Source organism: Leucopleurus acutus, assembly GCF_964270905.1.
Source record: "Leucopleurus acutus genome assembly, chromosome: 2".
NCBI classification, from domain to species: domain Eukaryota; kingdom Metazoa; phylum Chordata; class Mammalia; order Artiodactyla; family Delphinidae; genus Leucopleurus; species Leucopleurus acutus.
The window spans coordinates 134,746,208-134,768,149 of record NC_139143.1 but is presented as its reverse complement, the minus strand read 5'-3'; the positions used below and the strand labels follow the sequence as shown (position 1 = coordinate 134,768,149).

At 38.6% G+C, this 21,942-nt stretch overlaps 1 protein-coding gene across 1 annotated transcript in view; it reads right to left on the bottom strand.

Moving 5' to 3' along the window:
• The window catches only part of WLS (Wnt ligand secretion mediator), a 106,579-nt gene that overhangs the window by 61,548 nt on the left and 23,089 nt on the right, over window positions 1–21,942 (bottom strand). The window contains exon 2 of the mRNA XM_082864776.1: window positions 7,825–8,097. Within this exon, the coding sequence (XP_082720902.1) occupies window positions 7,825–8,097 (273 nt within the window). The remainder of the gene's footprint in view (window positions 1–7,824; window positions 8,098–21,942) is intronic.

Here is a 21,942-nt window from a genome sequence, read left to right as displayed (position 1 = left end):
GGCTGATATACACCAGGAGATCCTGCTCTGTCTCCAGCCAGCTGTGCTACAGTGGGCAAGTATTGTAAGGTTTCCTCATCTAGTAAACTAAAGGACTAGTTCTTTAACATTTTGGGGCCAAACACCCATTTGAAAACCTGACAAAAGCCACAGACCCTTTTACTCCCCAAATGCACATAAGTCAATATGACTAAAATTTCACACAGTATCAGGGGCTCATGTGGCCCTTGAACCCTACCCATAGACTCCTGGTTGAAGATAATTAGACCAGCAGCACTCTAACCTATCTTCCAGCGCTCAGAGTCTGCAATCACACAGTTGATGTTTAGTAACAATTACTGCAAATTATTCAACACCATAGATGAGTGTTTTGCTAAGACTAAAGACCAATCCAAAACGATCTAGGTTCCAATGTTAAATTGACTGGTAAATCAATGAATGACTGGAAGGAAGTGGGAGGGACTGGATAAGCAAACTATAAACATTAATAAAACATCTTGGGAAGGTTTTGAGAGGCCAACTCTGTTTCTCAACCGGATTTTTTCATTTGGAAATATATAACACGAAACCATTGAGCCAGATATAGAGATCCAGACAGCTTTATAGTGATGCTGTCCAAGTCACGTGCTTACACCCATCACACCCAAATAAAACAAAGCCAAAGGTTCCCACGCTCCTGCCAATATAAACACGTTCACAATGGTTAATTCCAAAGCTGTGTCTGATGATTCCCGCAAAGGGAAAGATACTCCATCAGTGAGAGTAAACAAACATGATGTCCTTAATAGTCACTATCCTGGGTTAATCAACAAAATATGGTCTTCTCCCATGATTTCAGTTTCGTTCTATTTCAAGTCAGTAGGTAAGACTGAGTCATGCTTGTAAGTTCTAGGTTCTAGTCTTTGTTTGAAGGGGAAACACAACTCCATGAGAAAAAGGACTGGCCGTGTAAGTCCATCTCAAATAGTGACAACCTCTTAACCTTTACCCACCACCTCAAACCCCACTCCCTTTAAGTCTGCCCCATCTTTCTGGTGTGTTTTGAGCTTTTTCAGCTTATCTTTTTTTAAGGGGGAGGGGAGAGAGGAGAGGAAAAATCTGAAGTTTTTATTTCTGCTCACATTGACTCTGGGGCAGGTAAAGAAATTTAAAAGGTAACTTAAAAAATCTTGGTGTCACCAGCCTGTAATAAAAACTGTCCAATCAGAAACGTTTCTTATAGAGACTGTGACATGGTCATGAATCAAAGAAGGTCTCTATTAGGGGAGGTGGGGCAATGGGAGTGGGAGGGTAGAATTCGATTTCTTCTCAGTGACTTGCTTCGGTATAGTTTGTTAAAGAGGATTATCTGATGAAGCATGGAATTCCAGTTATGTGAATCCCATATTACCAATGGTCTGTTCCATCGCAGTAGCTGTAGTTTTATGGTGTACAGAATCCTCTGCCCCATTAAGCTCTCTTTGTGGACTCTTCCCAAGAGGCATCTCAAAATATAATAGAATTAAGAAGCATGACTCTTGTTGATGGTCAACAATAAGATCACAATAGGATTCCGTCTTTCTTCCTTCTATAAATTCGCCCCTAATCATTTTAGATAACATGACAGTTTATTTTTTACAGTCAGCAGATTGTTGCTTTATTCTAACTGTCTTCATGTGGTGTCTAACTAACATTCTATAATCGATACACAAATGGAAGCACACAATCATTTCATAAAAAGTTAGGCAATTTCCTCCCAGGACACTCAGCCATCTAACTTGAAAAATGACTGGGTAATAATATCATTCTACTTTTTTTTTTTTTTACTAGAAATGTTGTACAGAAATGTTTTCAGTTTGAGAAAAGAAAAATCACTTGTTATAGAAATAATTCTATCGTTACATGTAGTCATTTGCAAGAATGAAACAAGCAAATAAGACAATACTCAATTATAGCGTACAGCATGGGGTTCAAAGCAAAACATAATGACTTCATTACCTAAGAACAGAATAAACGCTCTGGCTTTCCCCATCCCACACCATTTATCAGTATTTCTTCAGCCTAAGGGATTTTTAGACCCCTGAAATCCTAGATTTACTACTCAAGACAGATCAATCCACCTTGAGGCTTTCTGCCAAAGAATTTCAGTGCTTCTATTTCAACAGTAGATTTGAAAACTGGGTAGAGACGTGCCAAAAAAACCCTCCTTCTTTGATCTCTCCACCCAAGTTCCTCAAAAGAAGCCCCATGTAGAGTCTGAGGTTATGCTAAGTATGTGACTTGCAGTTGTAATCAGTAGAGCGACATTCCATTACAAGTGGGTACCATTTTAGCCAACTCAAACCTGTATTTCACAAATACATACATAAATTAAGTGACTGATAAAACACGTTAAAAAAAAATGACATACACCCACTCTAGAGGATATTTTCAAATAACAGAATTTGCTGTTACAGAACAATCTAAGCCCATCACATAGATAAGCATTCATTTTTCTCAATGCTCAACCATCCAGACACCAGATGTTTAGGTTGACCTTTTTTTGACACTTTTTAGTCCACTCACACTCCCTCCATTTTCTAACTCTCCAGAGCAAAAACTGAAGTTCTCTGTCTCTTTCAGCTCTATAGAAGCACCACGTTTGTGCCCTGACAAACACGTTAATTCCATGCCTCTGAAATGTTTAGGTAAAAGTCAGCAGTGACCCAAACATAGATTTCAACAGAAAGGTCTGCTCAGAATTTGTACAGTCATCCCTCGTTATCCATTGTTTCCAGGACCACCCTCCACCCCCAACCCTCAGCAAATACCAAAACCTACGGATGCTCAAGTCACCTATACAAAGTACCATAGTACAATAGGCCCTCAGTATCCAAGGATGAGATATGGAGGGCCACCTGTAATTGGCATTTACTGAAAGGTCCACTTTCTAAGCATCTAGAACTAGATTCTATTCAACTGGCTTTCCCTTCCCAGATCCTGCAGATTATAGTTTTAAAACTATCACCATTTACAAGTTGAACTGGCTACTACTTTTCATACTTATTACTGAATGACAACTGTAGGTTTTTTAAATGTTTATGTTTTAACAATGAGAGTAGGGATTCTGTTTAAAATTGCTTTTTCAAGTATGGATTACTTTTATTGAATAATAAGCATGGAATATCGTATTTCTCAACAATCAAATAAAATATACACATTCTCTAAACACTTTTATTACTATACATTACCCTATAATATCATCATTTCCCTCCGAAAAACATCAGTCTGATGAAATCTTGAAGTTGATGAAACAATGACCAGTTTTTAAAGTGAATGTCAATGCTTATTCAGTTTCTGATGGGTTGTCAAGATTTCAAATCCTAGCCAAAACCTGTATCATCTTAAATTGAAAGTTTAAAAGGAATAAACAGGGCTTCCCTGGTGGCGCAGTTGTTAAGAATGCACCTGCCAGTGCAGGGGACACGGGTTCAAGCCCTGGTCCGGGAAGATCCCACATGCCATGGAGCAACAAAGCCCGTGCACCACAACTACTGAGCCTGCGCTCTAGAGCCCAAGAGCCACCACTACTGAGCCCACGTGCCACCACTACTGAGCCCGATGCCTAGAGCTGGTGCTCTACAAGAGAAGCCACTGCAATGAGAAGCCCGCACACCGCAACGAAGAGTAGCCCCTGTTTGCCGCAACTAGAGAAAGCCCGCGCAAAGCAACGAAGACCCAACTCACCCAAAAATAAATAAATAAATAAATTTAAAAATAGATAAATAAATTTGAAAATAAAATGAATAAAATTTAGCACCAAATGACTGTCCTTTAAAATATACAGTCCTTAGATTATTTTATCTGCTCAAAGACCATTCAAAGGTACATGAAAACTCTGAATACATATATATATATATACACATATACATATAATCCTAACTTTAATTTCATAGTCCAAATGTGAAATCTCTTATTACTTGAAATCTGAAACTTATTTCACAGACTGTCTAGGAAAGTTTAAAGAAAAAACAGGATTGGCCTGACTTTTCCTTCCATTTGAGGTAATATTGCTAGAGCTGAATCTCTGATAAACAGAAAGCCATCCACATATAATAGGATCTTGTTCACCACACTTATCTTTTTTCTTCTGCCCCATCTCTTGCTGTCAGAAAGGCATCCAAACAATGATAAAATATAAAAAGTGAACCGGCAGCTGTACATACTCTTTAATATAAGGATCAGGGTAAAACCCAGACCTACCACGTCTTATAAATGAGAAGCCCGCACACCACAACGAAGAGTAGCCCCCGCTTGGAAGATAATTTTTTAGGGTGCCCCTATTAAGTGCAGACCCTCACGTTATAAGAAATTAAAGTATGTTTCTAAGATAAAGAATCTTTAGTCCACTCTTTTTCTAGATGAAGATAAAATATATTTTGGAACCTAAAGATGTACTTGGGGAAAAAAAAACTATAAGATGCATTCACATTTCATTTACATATAGCAATGTTTTAGTTAAAGCCTTACCAGCATAGGCTTTTTTTTTTTTTTTTTTTTTTTTTTTGCAGTATGTGGGCCTCTCACTGTTGTGGCCTCTCCCGTTGTGGAGCACAGGCTCCGGACGCACAGGCTCAGCGGCTATGGCTCACGGGCCCAGCCGCTCCGCGGCATGTGGGATCTTCCCGGACCGGGGCATGAACCCGTGTCCCCTGCATCGGCAGGCGGACTCTCAACCACTGCGCCACCAGGGGAGCCCCAACATAGGCATTTTTGATGTTTAGAATTAATATTTGATGGGAAACAATTCATCTGTGAAGTTATTAAGATATGTGATAGGTTCTGACCACCAGTAAGGATGGGGTGTGAAATTTCCCACACATCCAACAATTCTGATGCCAGCAGGGTGTCCTACAATTCAACTCAATTCTGACACTATCAACCCAGAGATATCATCAGATCCCACAGGTTAAGGGCTCAGTCGCACAAAACTGCCCCTCTCTTCAGACACTAATCACAAGCCCAGGTTGTTACCTGCGCTTCTGACCTACTGGCTACAGATTGGAGGATCCCATGATCCCCTCCTTAGACTTCAGACGCCAGCTGCCAAGTCCAGGTTGTTACCTGTACTTCTAACCTAGTAGCTACGAGCTAGAGGTTCCCACAACCCCCTTCTCAGGTTTGATTAATTTGCTAGAGCTGCTCACAGAACTCAGAAACCCATTTATTCATTAGATTATAGGTTTATTACAAAAGATATTAAAGTAGATACAAATCAACGTCCAAATACATAGGGCAAGATCCCTAACAAAGGAGCTTCTGTCCTCATGGAGTTTGGGGTCCAGTATGGTGCCACGTGGAAGCATTCTGATTCCCCAACCTGGAAGCTCTCCTTCTGGGTTTTTATGGAGGCTTCATCATATAGGCTTGATTGATCAACTCATTGGTCCTCAATGATGTCCATTTCCCGATATTCATGCCCTATGTAATCTCCCTCAAGTGTGGGCTGGACTTACTTGTTCACTTCTAACCAGTAGAATACAGTAGAAGAGATGAGATGTCACTTCTAAGACTGAGTGGCTTCTGTCTTAGGCACCTGCGTTTTCTCTCTCTCTCTCTCTCTCTCTGCCTCTCTCTCATCACTAGTCCTTATTGGGGGGTGGGGGGGGACCTACTGTAAGACAGCCCCATGGCAAGGCCTATGTGGTGATGGAACAAGGCCTACCAACGACCACATGAGTGACCACATGAAGCAGATCTCCCCCAGTCGAGCCTTCAAGCCTTCTCATGAGACTGCAGAATAACAGCTTGACTGCAACCTCAGAAGAGAAGCTCAGCCAGAGACTCCCAAGTTAAGCTGTACCCAGATCCCTGACCCAGAGAAAGAGGGGGATAATACATGCTTATTGATGTATGCTGCTAAATTTCAGGATAATTTGTTATATCCAGCACTAATACAGTCAATACAGAGCAATTATTTAATTTCTATTACAGAGTAAATCATTTCCTTTATACTTGGAGTTAGGAGTCTGTCTGGGAACATTATTCTTGAAGTACACAACAGGCAACCAGATAACAGAGAACTCTGTCCTGGACCTTCACACCAAAACATAAATAAGCCAGTTAACCTACCGACGTCAGCCTACCATGGCTCCTCCAACTGTTGTAATTCTCCTTTTCTTGAATACATTCTTAGAATTAGGAATATGAAAACCCAAACCTCAAGATATATACATTAGCTTTAGTCTCAGTTTTTAACCTCATAGCAAAGTTTCCTGCCCGAATCTCACACATTATATGGCACATTCCTCTCGTTATAGCACTTATCTTTCCTTATGGTATGTTTAAGTATCTTTCTCCCAACTACTTCTTCCCTAGTGCTTTGTTCAATCTTGCATCTTCAGTACCTACTGCTTAACACATCATTGAGACTTAATAAAGCTTGAATGAACAAATGTGTTATGCAAGCAATGAATGAGTAAGCAAGTCAATAGGCAAGAGAATAGGGATGTGGGAAGTACCACTTGAATGCTGTTATGAAGGTCCAGATGTGCCCATCAGCCATTACTTCTACCTAAAGTGCTCTTCCACTTGCACCCACCCTCACCCCAACTCTGTCAGGGTTTTCACTATTTAACACTCACCTCAAAGATGTGTCTGCTCACCTCTACACACACACACACACACACACACACGTGTGTGTATGCGCACCAAGGCAGCCTTCCCTTTCTCTGCTCTGAAGCCTTTTCTTTATGCTCCCACAGCTCCTGGGTATACCTTGGTCACAGCACCTAGCACACTGTACAGTAATGACTTGTTATTTGCCTGTCATTTCCACTTAACTATAAGCCCTTGAAGGACAGTGTCTTCACATGTAACCACATGTCCAGCCATCAATTTGGTATGTGGCCGTAGTGGGTACTCAAAAACAGTTTGAAATAATGGGTAAGAGACTGAATGAATTAGGGGTAGGGTGGAAACTCTACATTCTGAAAAATTATCTTAGCATAATCTGTTCCAGATAAAATGTCAACCAGTCACATATACTGCTCCAACTCCTAAACAGAGTAAAATCAATGTGATTGTGTATCAAGATAATTGTTGATACAGGAAAATTAGAATTGAAAAAGTGCTTTAATCCATGACAGGCCCTAGGCAGAGCTGTCTTCAACACACCTTTTTCTCTTTCACTCTCACCCCTGATCCTGCTTCAGTAAAAAATGTTCTCTTCCTTCTCAATTTCAGATTCCCTATACTGTCCTCAGATGCCACAAGTGGATCTTCCTCTCCAAAATCACCCAATAATCTCCTCACAAAATGTTTATATGCCCCATGCCCTCAGAGTCTTGAATCACAACTGAGTAAGCTAGAAAAATAACCCGGTTTGTGGGAAAATGGGTGCTTGTGGGTTGGTGTTCCCATTTTGACAGGTATATTTTTCTAAGGCAATGGCTTCACTCAAAGCCCAGCCAGAAAAGACATTTGCAAAGATGCAACCTTTCAGAAACCCTCAAATCACTCCACGAGGATGAGTCCCCTCTCGGCACTAGAGAGGTTATGAACCTTGGTTAGGGCAGGGCTCTGGCCACCTGACTTTGAATTCCAGTTCTTCCATTCTCTAGCCTTCTGACTTTGGGCAGTCTCACCGATGCCTGAGTTTTCTATGTGTAAAATGAAATAAGACCTACCTCTAGGAATTAAATGGGTTAATTCAGGTAGAATACTCAGAAAAGTGTCTAGTAAGTAGAAAGCAGTTGATAATTGTCACTAGTAATACTCTTATTTTACTGTTATTATAACTGGCTCTGAAAAGCCTGAAGAGAGAAATTCTCCAGGATAGGAGAGGGATGGGGAGAATGCACTTACTGATTTGGTTGTTCAGCTTGAATGCAATGTCCAGCTGCAGGATAAACAGCATGAACTGGAACCAAGAACTCATCTCCATGGAGGGGAGGGGAATGTGAACAGAAAACACAATGTCATTGGCTTCGATTTCCCTTGGAATCGCTTCCTCAATGTCTCGGATCTTGTCACACTGGTTGGGTCCCCAAGGCATTAACCATTTTGTCTTGTGATGGTTTTTACGGACATCCACGCATTTCACTGACATGTAGGACACTGCCGTTGTGGGTCCTGGAGCTGAAAAGAGAATATTTTCCTGTTTTAGAAGAATCATCCATGGAAGTGCCTATTTCTTTCTAATACTCTTTCCACTACTGTCCTCTCTCCATTTTTCACACCACCTTCTATAACTTGAGGTCATTAATACCAAGAGATCTCCAAAATCCGGGTGAGGATCCTTCAGTGACCTCCAGAGGCATCATAAAGCATCCCCAAGAGCCTTCCCATTGTTTTCAGTGACGGTTATTTATTGAAAGAATACATTTGTTTTCTTCAGTTCCCTCATCATTCCAAACAAATGTCACAAAAATCAACTGTGCTTCACTTTCCACCTGCCTGAGGGCTTGGAGACCTCTGAGGCTTCACAGAACACAGTGTCTGAAGTCAGAAGACCTGGGTCTGAAGCCTGGTTGAATGACTTACTCTCAGGTCATTTTGGGTAAATTGGTTAAATCTATAGTAGCTTCAGGATCCTCATCTGAGAAATAAGATGGTTGGCTTCTAAAATTCAACCAAGATGGCTGGTTTCTAAGATTCTTCTTAACTCTGAAATTCTACAACTCTGCTTTTGATTGAGAGAAAGAAGTTTTCTGACTTTGGGCCCCCATTTAATGTACCTATCAGAGGATGGAACCCAAACACTGACTGACACTTCAAGGGTATACTAAAATACGATACATGCACTTCAAGAGGGATCATCAAATTTGAAATATATAACATGAACAACACAATTTTGTGATTATAAAATGGTCACATAATTATAACAGAAAATTTGCAAAATACAGAAATGTTGAAGTTCAAAACAACAGTTACCCAAAATCTCACTAAAGAGAAGTAGCCACTGTTGGAAAAATATCAAAGTATTATCTGTCTTTTCTATGAGTGTGTAACTAGATACAAATTTATAGAGGAATTAATTTGTATAACTTTAAAATACATACTAATATTAACACATATCGTTACAAAATAGGGTCATACCTATTTGTAGCTTCTTCTTTTTAATCACTTAGCAAAGTAGAGTAGAACAGTGGTAAATAACACAAGCTGTGAAGCCAACTTGCCTGGCTCTCTCATTTCTGGTTGTGTCACCATGAATCCAAGCTAGCAAAGTTTGGGGTGAATTTCTAAACCTGTCTGTGTATTAGTCTTGTTATCTCTTAAATGGCAACAATAATAGCTTGAATGTAGTGTCCAGCTGCAGGATAAACAGCATGAACTGGAACCAAGGACTCATCTCCATGGAGGGGAGGGGACTGTGGACAGAAGACACAATGTCATTGGCTTCGATTTCCCTTGGAATCACTTCCTCGATGTCTCAGATCTTGTCACACTCTCTGAGTCGTTGTATACATTAAACAAATTAACATACGAAAAGTATTCAGAACAGTGCTTGAAAGTACATGAAAAAATATAAAATTAATTTTAGCTATTATATATTTTCTATGTAATTAAAATTTTTCAACTAGTGGTTGCAAAATAATCACACGATACACTCTTCTAATTTACCTATACCCCTCCACCCTTTGTTTTGTAAAGGTTGTCTATAAATAAGAATAATTCTTTGCCTAATATGTTTTGTTAGTGATTTACCTCAACTTTTCCCTCTGCTGTCTCAATTTGTTTATGGCATATTTTAATACAGAGAAATCCCAGATTTCATGTACAATCACACTTTTATGTTTTTCCCATTCTTCTGTGTATAGAGAGACTTTCTAATCTCCAAATTCAATAAACTTTTACCTTCTAGTCATTTTTAACAATTTCATTTTTTAAATATTTAAATAGTTGATCCATGTGGAATTTATTTTGATATAAGGGATGAGGTGAGAATCTAGTTTCATTTTTCTAAATATTTAAATTATTCTTTACTGAACAAACTCTCCTTTGTTGTTGCTTTATGACAGCACCTTTATCTTATGTATACAAATAGATATTTCTGGACAATCTAGTCTATTTCCATGTATTGGACTGTAAATTCATGGCCCAACACAACATGGTTTTAAGTCACGTAAACTGATGGTTTATATCAATATCTGATAGAGTAAAACCCCTCCCCCATGCCATTTCGTGTTTATATTTTTTGCTGGGATCTGACTGAAATTACATTACATCTATAAATTAATGTGGACAGAGTTGGCATCCTTTCCTGACATTTAGTTTTCCCACCCAAGAACAGTGATCACTTCTCTATTAACTGCAGTCCATTTTAATATCTCTTTGAAAATTTTCATAGTTTTCTTCATGTGGATCCTTCTACTACAATATATTTTAAAATCTATTTATAAAACTTTTCTCTGAAAGTAGTGGAAGGAAAACATAAATCTGGTTTATGTGCATGGTTTAAATATGTTTAATTTTGCACATACGATACTTGACACACAGTGCTTTCAGACCCTTTATGAACAGAAATCATCTCTTACTTGACAGAGATCAAATAGCAACTAGAGGAATACGTAAAACAAGAGGAAAAGTCATTTATGACGCAAGAGTGTGTATTATTAATACTTTGCTCTACTTCTAGTGCTCAAATACACATTTTTCTACCCCTAAATATCAATCCTAACAGTAAATTTTGAGTAGTAAAATGTTACGTTCCCAGAAAGTTGGGATGATGCCTACTAAAACTTACCAGAAAACACAGCACTGCTAAACTCTGGCTGAAAGTTCTTCAATGTAGTATCCTGAATACCACAACACAGAGCCACCACTAATCCAGGCCAGGGAAGTTTTTCTTTAAAACTCAAAACTGTATCATGAATACATTCTACACCTAATCCATCTAAAATCAGACATCTCACTTATTATTAGAAATATGAACCAATCAAACTTTGGTTATCCTGACTCCGCTAAATAGCCCACCAACGTTACAAAGACCAAATGGCACATTTAACTAAACTTCTTTTAATGTGGTTGGAGAATAAACAGGGAGACAAAAGTCATGAATTCTATTTTTGGCTAACATACTCAAACTGACTATTTGCTGCAGAAAATAGTTACTACATTTTAAAACTTCTATTCTTCCAAAATGAACCTAACCTTTTTTCATTTCTTTATTTTTTTTTTCCTTTTGAAAAACAAGTCTTTCCCTCCTTAGACCAAAATGAAAAATAACTATCTGAGTTCCTAGTTAACCTCCAAAACCACATTCCAAACTTAATAACAGAGAAGCTGAACACTTTACAGGCACAAAGGCTGCATTTTTAATGGACATGGTGAACGCCTGCCTTTGTAGCAGTCTGAATTATTTTCATTCTTTCATTAGTCTAGTGTTTCTTGCATAAAGAAAAAAATCCCAGGAATACTAATATTTTCATAAATATCATGGCAATGAACTTGGGAAGCCGCAAGTGCATCTCAAGCTGTACTATAAGAATCACAAGTATTTTTCTTCACTTGAATAAATCTAGTCTAAAAAACCTTTTGTATAACTTTAAAAGCCTGAAGATAATTCAACATTTTCCATTTCTAATAGTGCTCAAAAGGTGAAACGTTTGTATCATTTGAGAAAGTAAACAGACATTCTGTTATTCAAACATGGACAGTTAATGTTCCCTGAATAATATGTTTACAGTTCAAGACAACTTCCTACTCCAGCTAAAAGTGAATTTCCAGGTGTTTCTTATGCAGAAAGCATATCAAAGTAAGCCCAAAACAAAGTCTATAGCTCTTAGCTGGTTGCCTACTCTAGAAGGTGTTTTCATCAGCTATAGCCAACAATGTGACTATGTAGATCACAAAGCAGTGTCTAAAATCAAAAGAACTTTGATTTCTGTCTTTAAATTTTTAAAAAGTGTGAGGGATTTTACTGTAAGAGAAAAAAATGAAATGGGAGAAGATGAAATTATCGGTGACCTTTGAACAAGCCACAGTCAACTAACCAACAGTTATACGTAAGGAAGGCCTCAGTCGCCAGCGTGGTTCTAGGGATTAATAGTTTGTGTACTTAAGAAGGAACTAGATGGATTCAGGTCAACAAACTGAGTCATGTTTGCTCAGGTGAAAGCTAAAAATAACCACTCCTCAGTACTCCTAGGATAGTAATGTAATATCATCCAGCTGCTTCAGCACATATTATAAATGTCCCCTCTACCCATTCGTAGCACTTAGTTGAAAACAAGTGGCCCAAAGCTACTTCTACATCAGTACAATTTCATAGACAGAGCAGTTTGGCCCAAAATGAATATGCCCAGGCACTACGGACTGGTTAGTTTATGGTAGGTTAACACAACTTTTGGAGTACGCACAGAAGTTATAAAACACAAGCCACTCTTTGAAAACACCACCCCATTTTGAGGCCAGTTCTCTTTACCGTGTCAAACATAGGCCATTTTTTTTCCTTTTTTTATCTGTATTTCAACACAGTATTTTTGGCCTCCGTCTCTCCACAAGAGCAGAGAACTGTGAAATCTGACACTACACAACATTTAATTTTAAAGTGATGTGAAATCAATAAGACTTCTAATTCGAGGCTGTGAAAAACTGTACAAACACAACGTGAAGCCTCTAAAAATTCAGTGACCCTTCAGTGACATACATCACTAAGGCTCATACTGCATTCACCAAATATGTCTTGAATACCTACTATGCACGAAGCACTGTTAGGTGCTTGAGGGAACCTAAGAGACACCAGCCATGTGGAATGTAAAAATAATGGGGAAAACAGACAATACATAAATAATTACAGGAAAAAGTAATTATAGTTGTGGTGATACTATATTTACCCTGACATTACCTGAGAAAGGGCCATAGTCAGATATTTGGAAGGCAGGAGAAATGAATTCACTAGAATGAGGCAAAAATTCCAGTCATCATTACAATGCAACCTTGAATAAAAATGTAAGTGAACAATGACTAAACCTGTACTTCTTTTGGAAGAATATTCATTGACTCCAGTCAGCTTCCTGTTATGGCATCTCAAATGGCTGTCCCGTTTACAAATTACTATCTGGCCAACCACTACCGCTATCATGCTCAAAGTTGAGTCAACATCAAATCATTAGCCCCTACTCCCGCCAGAACCTTTAATTAGAGAGTTGGACAGAGACACAAGACTTGGTTGCCTCCTAGAAAAGTTAAAATAAAATTAAAACAACATGCTGACATGACACATGGTCTCCGTTTAAGCCAACACAGACTATTTATTTCTTTGCTTTATTACAAGTAAAGAAGTTTCCTTTAGCAGTTATCTAGGAGTATTACTATTATGTGGGCACTGTGCAACCTAAAGATAGAGACAAATGACAGTCCCAGACCCTGAGTTGCTCACAGTCGAGTGTGGGAGGGTGAGAAGTTGGCAGAGAAGCCCATCCTGATTGAAACGTGCCCTTACAGATGTTGCACAGGAGGCATCAATTGTGAAGGGGGCTGGGAGGGCTGCCTGCCCGAGGCCTGGACTTAGACTTCACAGAGAGCAGGTGTTAGTTAGCCAGGTGGAAAAGGGGACAGGAGTAGGGAAGGCGCTGAAGAAGAGCATGTGCTGGGTCAGAGGCTATCTCGAAAACCACAATACAGTCGTCCCTCTGTATCCGTGGAGGACTGCTTCCACGGACTTGAGGATGCTCAAGTCCCTTCTATAAAATGGCACAATATAGTCGGTCCTCCTGATCAGCAGATCAATCCCTGGCTGGTTGATCTGAGGATACCGAAGGCCAATCGTACGGTCTGTGTTTGAGCATTAAATTTAAGAAGAGCTCATTTACTAGGTGAAAATGCTGCACAGCCCTAACCTTGTTACAGCCCTTTGCTTTCTCTGACCAGGGGTCTAGTTCTCTAGGGGGCCTTGGCTTCTGTTCCCAACAGTCTCAGCTTCACTTTGTACAGTGACATGAAGAGACCCACAAATAACAAAGAACTTTTATTTGGGGGAATCTTTCCTTCTAAGACACTGTTGGTATCTTATAGGTAGCCACAAGGCCAGACATGAGCAACACGGTGCCTCGGAAGGAAGGGAAAAGGCAATGGGGTCTCCGAAGAGCCTGTGCAGTCTCCATTATCAGAACAGCCTTCACCTAAATTAGAGGAAGACTGTCTTCCTTGCAACAGAAATGATATTTCAGGATTAATGTGCTTTGGGCTCCAAGGGGAAGGAATGTGGAAAACAGACCAATTAAAAGGGTAATTCATGTTTACAAGCATTAATAACCAGAACCTCTCTAATTGAAAAAGTAACGATTTTAATTAAAAATGGTCAAACATTTCAGAAATATTTTAGAGAATTTTATTTTTATAATAGCATCTTAGCTAACAAAAATGAAAACACAAAACTATACACACTGATTTAAAAACACAATCGGGCTTCCCTAGTGGCACATTAGTTGGGAGTCCGCCTGCCGATGCAGGGGACGCGGGTTTGTGCCGTGGTCTGGGAGGATCCCACATGCTGCGGAGTGGTTGGGCCTGTGAGCCATGGCCGCTGGGCCTGCGTGTCCAGAGCCTGTGCTCCGCAACAGAGAGGCCACAACAGTGAGAGGCCCGCATACCGCAAAAAAAAAAAACAAAAACAAAAACAAAACAAAACAAACAAAAAAACACAATCATTTCATGATGTATGTAAGTCAAATCATTATCCTGTACCCCTTAAACTTATACAGTGCTGTATGTCAACTATATCTCAATAAAACTGGAAGAAAAACATTTTAAAAAAATAAAAACACACCCTTACAATTAATGAAATGAAACAAAGCTGAGTAGACTCCCATTAATTATATGATCTAATAATGAATATATAATAACTGACAGAATAACCCAACCAGTATAAGATTGTCCCTAGAAAAAAATGCTGTAACAGTACTTATTCAAAATTTGTTTTAATGTCAAACATAAATGAATAGTTAGATCTGTAAATTAACATCTTGAAAGTTAAATCACTTGCTTCCTGTCTTCATAGATTTTATGGTCTGGGAAATCTTTGCTGTCTGATTTGATCCCATTTAACTATAAGATTTCTACACATTTTGTACCCTACTGTATTCCAGGAAAATTGTTTTAATTGTCTGAATGAAAGAAATTGTATTAATACTTCATATAAAAGTTTACAAAATATCCAAGCTGTAAGCAACTATCCCTGAGACCAGGTCATTTTCTCTTCTGGAATGAAATGTGATATATAATGTTATAAATTTGGGGACTTAACATTTAAATCTGGATAAATTTTTAAACTGTTATGAAATATATGCAATAAGTCTGATCCAGGTAAACTATAGAACTGTTTAAACAAAGTACATTATTTATATTCTTACAATTATTTACTTTCTTGAAAGTGTTATCTTCCTTTGTTGTAGAAAATGGTGCACTTGTATAAGAGTTCATTACTCTTATTTTTGATTATTTTGCTTTTGCTAGTTAATAAAAATTTAAGGTGTTATTTCCTTTAATTTCACTCCCATTTCTTAAAATAACTTATTAAGCTGTTTATATAGGTGTAAAAATATGTGACAGAATTATATTTAGAAGAGAGACGTATTAAAATATTAAAGTGAAAATTAATTAATTAATTAATTAAAACACAGACAATTGCTAGCAGATACTTTCTACTGACCCAAGAGGGAGGTTGATTTAACTCTTTAAATCTGGTCTTACTTCAAAATCTGTTGTCATGATCTCTGACCTGTATAAACATGAATAATTGGTTTATTTATTTTTTACAATTTAATTTGTTTATTTGTTCTCTACTTTGTTCCCTAAAAGATTTTGGATATTAGGAAGTGAATATTAGACTTTATCTTTTAAAACGAGTTGAGGCTGATTTAAAAGCATGGAATTAATGTTTGGGGCACTAAGAATTACTTGGCCTATGTCTGTATCTACGAAAGTAATAGCTGGATAATGTAAGCCCCACAGCTTTCAGCTGAACTACAAAGCTAAATGGCTCAATATCCATTTCACTTTGTAATATAAAGAAAACTTCCATTTCCTGGCTATGAACGGTATGTATAAGATGTTCATCATGGATGGTATGTATAAGATGTTCATAAAAGATTATATACTCAAATTGGTTCTAAGCTTTGCCTATCTGAATATCTATGCTTGCCTAAATGAGAATTTATATGAAATGCATTGGGCCTTTAAGGCCCTTGGACAATTCCAGGGTTTGCTTAGAATTTTTTGATTCCCTCCCAAGGAAGGGGATGGGGAAAAGAGGGGCAGAGGAACATAGGTGGCCACAGAAACCAAGGAGACCAGATGAATACCTGTTATTTATACAACTACAAGTTTTATTCAAACCACCCCCCCAAACACTCATTTAACATAAAGGAATCTTCAGCTAAATTTAAAAATTAGCTTTTAAATGTATTAAACTGAATTCCCTCAGAGATTGCACCTGCCTTTCTTAAGCTCAGAAACCTTCTACCTTAATTCTAGTTAAAAGGATACATGTGGGATATACTATACACCTGAAGTAGCCAGATCATATTATCTGGTTGAGTTGAGAGATTTGAGACAACTAGCAATTCCTTGACCAATTCTGCTTACTGTTCCCTCCAGGTCAGTTCCTAAAAAGATTTCTTAGTATCTACCACAGCATGTACCTAAGTTTTAGAATGTCTCATAATAATGACCACTTCAAAACTTTTCGTCTAAAGAAAGTGTAAATAGTTGTGTTAAACTGAGTGCTTCAGAATTAACTGACTCGGTCTGTTAATTCCTTCACATAAATTGCTCTGAAGTTGTAATGGTCAGACACTCACTCTACCTATGCCATTGACTTTGAAGATAAAATTCTCCTATATTTCAACCACACCAATTAAATCTTACTAGATTACTAACTAAAATATTATTTCATGATTCAATCTCAGTCACTAGAGAACCAAAAGTGGGTGTGCAGGGCCAAGATCTGGAGAAGTAATTTTCAGAATTATCCTAGCTATGCCCCAGTGGGCATAACGGGGTACACTAAGTGACGTGTAATTCATCCTTGCCAGCCGTTTTCAGTAAGTAGTAGTTAATTATGCTAACATCTGTTCTAAGAAAGCTAAATTTTTAAACACAGCAGAACATTCCTCTACACTAACCTACCACCACCAAAACACACAAACACACACACACCCCACATAGCAGAGATGAATGCAGAGTAATTTGTACTGTACACACACAAGTCAAACACGTATTTTAAAACAGTTCCCTACAACATAAACTTATGAATAAATGACAGACATTTTGACAGGAAAGTTTCAGAAATTGTAGCAAACACTTGTGTAATTCATTCCTTCCTTAAAAAATATTGAAAAATAGTGTATGTTTACATCTTAGGCTGATGAGGATTTTCAATGCTTAGCCTGCAACCTCAATTGTTCTGGAGCCAAAGATGCGACAGCTTTGAGGAATAGAAGAATTACTCTACATTTGTCAGAATCTACACAGCAAACATGAAGCGCCACTTGGCTTCCATTACTTGTCTGGCTTGGATCCCGTGGAATTGAGGAGCGCTGGAACCAAAAGGAAAAAAATTACTGTGCTTTGGGACATAGAGCCAAATTCTTACATAGTATTTGAAATGCTGTGGTAAACATGAAGTTACTTTAGGCTCAAGATTAGTGCCAGTTTTTTTTCCCTCTTTTTGAAAAAATAATAAAATGCACATAAAGAGCCCTGCCAGAGTTTTAGCACATAAAATCTGCCAACCATTAGACGTGCTAATTGGGGGAGCAATCCTGAATTCAGATGAAAAAAATGACCCTCAACTCTGGTGTCTGGCAACAAACAGAGATTAAATTAAGAAGCTTGACAGGTACATCAAATATTTCTGACCTCTAGCTCTGAAAAATACCTACAATTACTGTTTCTCCATCGCTTCAAAAATACTCAAAACGCTAGAAAGTACACACGAAGTGAACACAAAAGTCCTCCACAGAAAAAGCAAACGGCTCATCTGTTGACACTATTGCTCATCGCTCAGCAAACCAGTCATCTGGGCTGAATTTCTGACTTTGTGCCAGTGCGTCAAAATCAGCCACCATTCAGCCAAAAGGCTGTGGAATGCAGCCAAGACCACCTATGGAAAGTGAATTATAGCATCTTATAATTTACTACCTTGGCTATGATCTCATAAACCCAGCATGGAGGGTGAACAAGCTTTTGTGTGGAAAATCTCTCCAAGCCCCTGTAGAGGCCCCCAAAGCTGCTCTTGGCAGCTACGTGGGTAGGGAAGACACAAAGGTGGCCACCTGGCTCTATGAACCAGCAAGCTCACCACTGGCACACCTTTGGAGTGAAACTTTAGGGTTAGAAAACCCCTAAATTAAATCTTCTAGGAGAAATGGCTGCTTTGTTCTGAAGTACCTATTACATTCTACAATAATTTCACATGTTTATGACCTATAATTTATTATTATCAGACATGTATTATTTATAAATTACAGATATTCTACTTTTATCAATATTACCAATGTTAATAATAAACACGAATACTAACTAATATGTGAACTGCACGTTGCATTTTACAAAGCACTTTCAGACACGTGGATCATCTAATCCTCATAGGAAACAGGTGAAGCTGTTATTATAATGGTCCACACTGCCTATGCAGAAGATTGGTAGCTTTGTCCCACCAGTAAGTGGCAGAGCTGGGACTAGAACCCCGGTCTCACTTCACATCTGCTGCGCCTTCCAATACATCACATTGCCTCAATTGCCAGTTTACTTATTAGCCTTTATCTTTTTACTATGAGGGTGTGCAGCCCATATTAAAATTGTGGGAGCATGTTTAGATACCACTCTTTATCATTATTTCCTGGAAACTGAGGTTCACAAAGATAGAACTTAACAGTTATTTACCCTATACCAGTGCTGCCTTGAAGGGATCAAGGCCTGCATGGTGGAAAGAAAAATAGGAGACAAAATGAGATAAAATATTCACATCTTAGACTTAAGTGTATATAACTAGTGGCTGCAAATTTGAAGATTTTATAACAAAATCTATATTCCTAAGAACATATATAGGGAAATTGTTGGCCATTTCATTAACATCCCCTACACAAGTCACTTGCTTTTAAAGGCATCAAGTCCTACTTTTGAGATCAAATCTACAAAACAGCTCAGACAGAAACCTGGGCAAAAGAATCTTCTGCGGCATTATGATCTATTTACCTAGCAGCTCTAAATGAGATTTTCTCTGTGGTCCAATGAATTACATATGAAAGTTCACAAAAGAGTAGCAAAGAAAAGCAGTGGAAGATTTCTGGTGTTGAAGGAACTGTGGAGCACAGGATGGTATCAGAAGTCTTGAGATGACACACGGAGCTTCTGAATGGTGACAGGCAAATGCAATTGTGACTGGAGGGAAGAGCTAGTTAGGAGGAAGAATTTGTGGGCCCTGTTGGTTAACGCGGGACGTGAGTGAGAGAGAGAAGTCAAGGATGTCCAAGCTCTTTGCATGGGCAGCAGATGGATGGCAATGTCATTAGCTAAGAGAGGAATCAAAGGAAAATGAGTGATATGTCATATGACAGGCAGAATATAAAGAAGCTGGGGGTGTAGAGCTTGTTAAAGAGCTCAGTCTGTACGATGCAGGGGTTGTTACAGATAAAAGGTCAAATACATGAATGACTAAGGTTTGGAAGAGGAGTTAGATTTATTCTAGGTGGTTCCAATGTTGCAAGTTCTAAGGAAGGAAATCTGAGAGCAATAGAAATCAGATGGTCCGAAGTTAACCTGACCAGTTGAACACAATGAGTTACTCATACCTGTGTGAGTACAAATGCTCCTGCTAGAAACACTTGGTAAGTGCAAAGAGCACAGAGGACATTTGAGCACTGGATGAGGATGGAAAGACAGCCTTTAGGGCCTTCTCCATCATTATATTCTATGAGCACTCTTCAGACATTTAGAGCTCCAACTCTGGGCCACAAATCGGTCTGCTATCCTGAATTACTACAAGTTTGAGGATAAGAACCTTGGCAGAATGAATTATCAATTATCATGAATTATCGATGAATCAGGGTTGCGGAGTTCTAGTACTGGATATGCCACTAAGCAGGCAAAGTATTCAACCAATCTTGGGCCCCAGTTCTCTCAACTGTAAAGGGCAGTATTTTAACTGCTAGACATTCCTAACTTAGAAATTCTTCGACTGTAAAGGGAATTTATATGTTCTATGTTATGGTGAAAGTCATTCTTTTAAGGTTGAAAAATACCCTTTTAAATTAGGATCAACGTATATGCCAATGCTACAGGCTGCCATGCCTTGCCCATCTAGCCCCTTCTCCCCTCATCTTCCTTGTATTTTCACATCTGTTAGAGGAAAAGACTGTACTCTCCTACTCTTCTCTGGTGCTTATTGAGGCCGAAATGGGCTCTGGGTGTTTTCTATCTTCCAACAACTGCTGACATCAACAAATTATTCCAGAAAGCAAAGGCAAGCTAGAGCCAACTGTATATGTAAAATTTCATACTGATATATTCAGCACGATGAAATATACCCCTGTAATACATACTATGGGAAGGTGGTCCAACCTAATCATAATGAAAACGTTTAGGGAAAAAAACCCAAAACTCCATTCCAGCTTCCAGCCAATGGCCCATACACTTGCAGTATAACAACACAAAGACATTCCAACACAATGAAATAATCTGGAGTATGTCCAACCTCTGTTTTTCAGGTTGATAGAAATAGGCTCAACAGAGCTGAGTCTATTATTCAGAAGAAATGGAAGTCATGGCAAACACTGCCCTAAGCCAAAAGATCATGGACAAAATTTGCTAACGAGACATCAATTCATAACATTCATTCAGATTTTCATTTAAACTGCTGGGTTCTTAATATATTTCAAAATTTACCCTCTATGAAAAAATGTTCCATAAGAGAAAATGACAATTACAGGGCAGCAAGGGAAATGCTTTCACTGAAAGGGTTCTTTAGGTTGCTGTAGGCATCTACAAAAACAGAACAAGAGAAATTAAAAGCAAGGGCTCTAGACTCAGAAAAACTTGGGATCAAATCTAACTCTGTTTCTTACTAGCAATTTAGTTGGGCAATTTTCATGGCCTTACAAAATGCCGGTTTCCTCCTTTGGAAAAGCTTACTATGAGTACCCACCTCGTAAGTTTTTTGTAAAGATAAAATAGTTAGTAAAAAGAGCCTATCACAGTACCTTGTACATAGTGAGGCCTTAATGAATGTTAACTACTGATAATAAGAAAGCTGCCAGCAGATGGAGAAGAATAATCTGGTGGGAGATGGTGACATGGTCCTTGCTCTCTATCCTATCTCCCCCTCCTTCCCACCAGGGATGTGTTTATCTAAACATTCAAGGAACTAGAAGGTCTGAATTTTGGGTCATTAAAAACAGAGGCTCTCAGCAACCGGAGATGATTCTATCAGAATTTTAACTTGAACATCTAAGTTGTCTTTCCCTAAGAAACATCCCAGGGATATCCTAAGCAGCCTGCTGTTTGAACACAGGATTAGCTCTTAATTTTCTCTTCAGTGAAATGGGCTTAATAACATCTTTTTTCACAGTTATTTCCATAACTTATTAGAAAATGACTATAGCCAAAAGTATTAATGTGGGTCTTCCCTACTCCATTGCCTCCTCCCTGCAGATAGAGAGAATGCTGGTTTTGCTTTCTCTGTTGCAGGCCCTCACCAGCCCCCAGCAGGGGTTCAACTTATTGCTAAATGGATTCTTTGAGTTTTCATGATACACAATCAAGAGAAAAGGGACAAGTGGAAGAGATGGGCTTGGGCTGGGGGGGAATTTTACCAGAGGAGGTTTTAGGGGTATTTTGGAAGAGAGAAGTTAAAAGCATCGAAGAAAAGGGGGGTTTCTAGAAGTAGTGCTACAGATTATATGTCTTCTTTACCATGTTTCACAGTATGGATAGAGAACTGAACTTATTATATTACTTTAAATTCATTTTGGGGGG